Source organism: Propithecus coquereli, unplaced genomic scaffold (genome assembly GCF_000956105.1).
Source record: "Propithecus coquereli isolate 6110/MARCELLA unplaced genomic scaffold, Pcoq_1.0 Scaffold163, whole genome shotgun sequence".
In the NCBI taxonomy this organism is placed as follows: Eukaryota; Metazoa; Chordata; class Mammalia; order Primates; family Indriidae; genus Propithecus; species Propithecus coquereli.
Genome location: NW_012140858.1, coordinates 1,412,900 through 1,414,363, shown reverse-complemented (window position 1 = coordinate 1,414,363; position 1,464 = coordinate 1,412,900). Strand labels below are relative to the sequence as shown.

The window sequence follows — 1,464 nt, the reverse complement described above, 5'->3', positions numbered from 1 at the left end:
GGCCATCTCTACATATAATAATACCGGCGTACTTCCCCCAGGTAATGAGCACAAGCACATGGCACAGATGTAGAAAGGCTACACATGGAGAAGAGTCACAGATATGGTAGGCCAGTGACTATCAAAATATTATTAATAGATTAATGTTGTATGTGGAAACAACTGAAAAAAAAATTAGAAAGATTTTCTTATATTCTTGATGAAACATAACAAAATAGTATTTATTAAGATAAAAATATATAAGGCCGGGCATAGTGGCTAATGCCTATAATCCCAGCACTTAGGGAGGCTAAGGCAGGAGGATCACTTGAGGCTAGGAGTCCAAGACCAGGCCTGGGCAACATAGTGAGACAAAAAATTAAAAAATTAGCCAGATGTGGTGGCACATAGTAGTCCCAACTACTCCAGAGGCTCAGATGGGAGGACCACTTGAGCCCAGGAATTTGAGGCTGCAGTGAGCAATGATTGTGTCACTGCGCCCCAGCCTAGGTGACAGAGTTAGACCCTGTGTCTAAAAATTAAAACAAAAATTATAATTTCATGTACTTTGTGGTAAATCAGCACAAAATTAGATTTTGACAGAGAAAAACTAGGATCCAAAAATACGGAGTAAAAACTTATAGTTATTAAAAGTTTTCATTTTTTACCTGTTATTTTTGGCAAAGTTATTAAAAAACAGCCATCATTTGATTTAGAAACAGAACACCTTAGTCTGGCAAGTAAAATATTAAGGATCTTCAGGATATTAGAAATATTTCTGTAGGTGCGGAGATGGGTAGAGAGTGACTTGATGTGGGTGAAGGGAAGGGCGGTGTCCTACCATGTCCTTCAAACAGTCTTGGGCAGTGCTTCCTAGAGCAGCAGGGCACCTGGGCCCCACCAGGCTGACAGTTGCCACTGCCCCCTCCCACCTCCACACTCATGAGGTCCAAAAGCAGTATCAACCAGAGAACTATATTCATTAAATCCCAATCCTGTGAGAGATCTTGTACAGGCCTTTTACTTTATGGATGAGGAGATAAATGGCAGAGAAGACCAAGGACTCTAAATCCTATTAGCAACAGACTCAAAACACAGACCAGTCTTCTGAACTCCTCATACACTGTCCTTTTCTGCTACAATGATTCTGTGCTCTCAGAGAGATTTCAGATTTACCCATGGTCCCTAAAAAGGAGAAAGAAGAACAAAAAGGAATCTTCCAGACTATAATCGGGATCTAGGCAACCATAAACCAATTCATTAGTTATTCAATCTGTGATGGGCTTGACTAATGGGAATGAAACCTCATAGCCCCCCTAGCTAACAACACCCCAACTGCACCAAGACAGGTGGGCTAGAGAGGGAAGGGCTGAGGAAGAACTATTAAATACTTGTTGATTCCCTCTGGGGTTGTGAAAAATCAAAGACACTATCTTCTCCAAGAAGGAAACTCCAGATTTCTTGGCAATCTTTTTTTTTTTTTTT

The 1,464-nt window shown here is 40.7% G+C and overlaps 1 protein-coding gene across 1 annotated transcript in view; it reads left to right on the top strand.

Moving 5' to 3' along the window:
• The window catches only part of PTGR1 (prostaglandin reductase 1), a 29,460-nt gene that overhangs the window by 16,153 nt on the left and 11,843 nt on the right, over positions 1 to 1,464 (top strand). Inside the window, 1 exon segment of the mRNA XM_012641142.1 lies at positions 1 to 41. This exon segment is cut by the window's left edge and continues 6 nt beyond it. Within this exon segment, the coding sequence (XP_012496596.1) occupies positions 1 to 41 (41 nt within the window).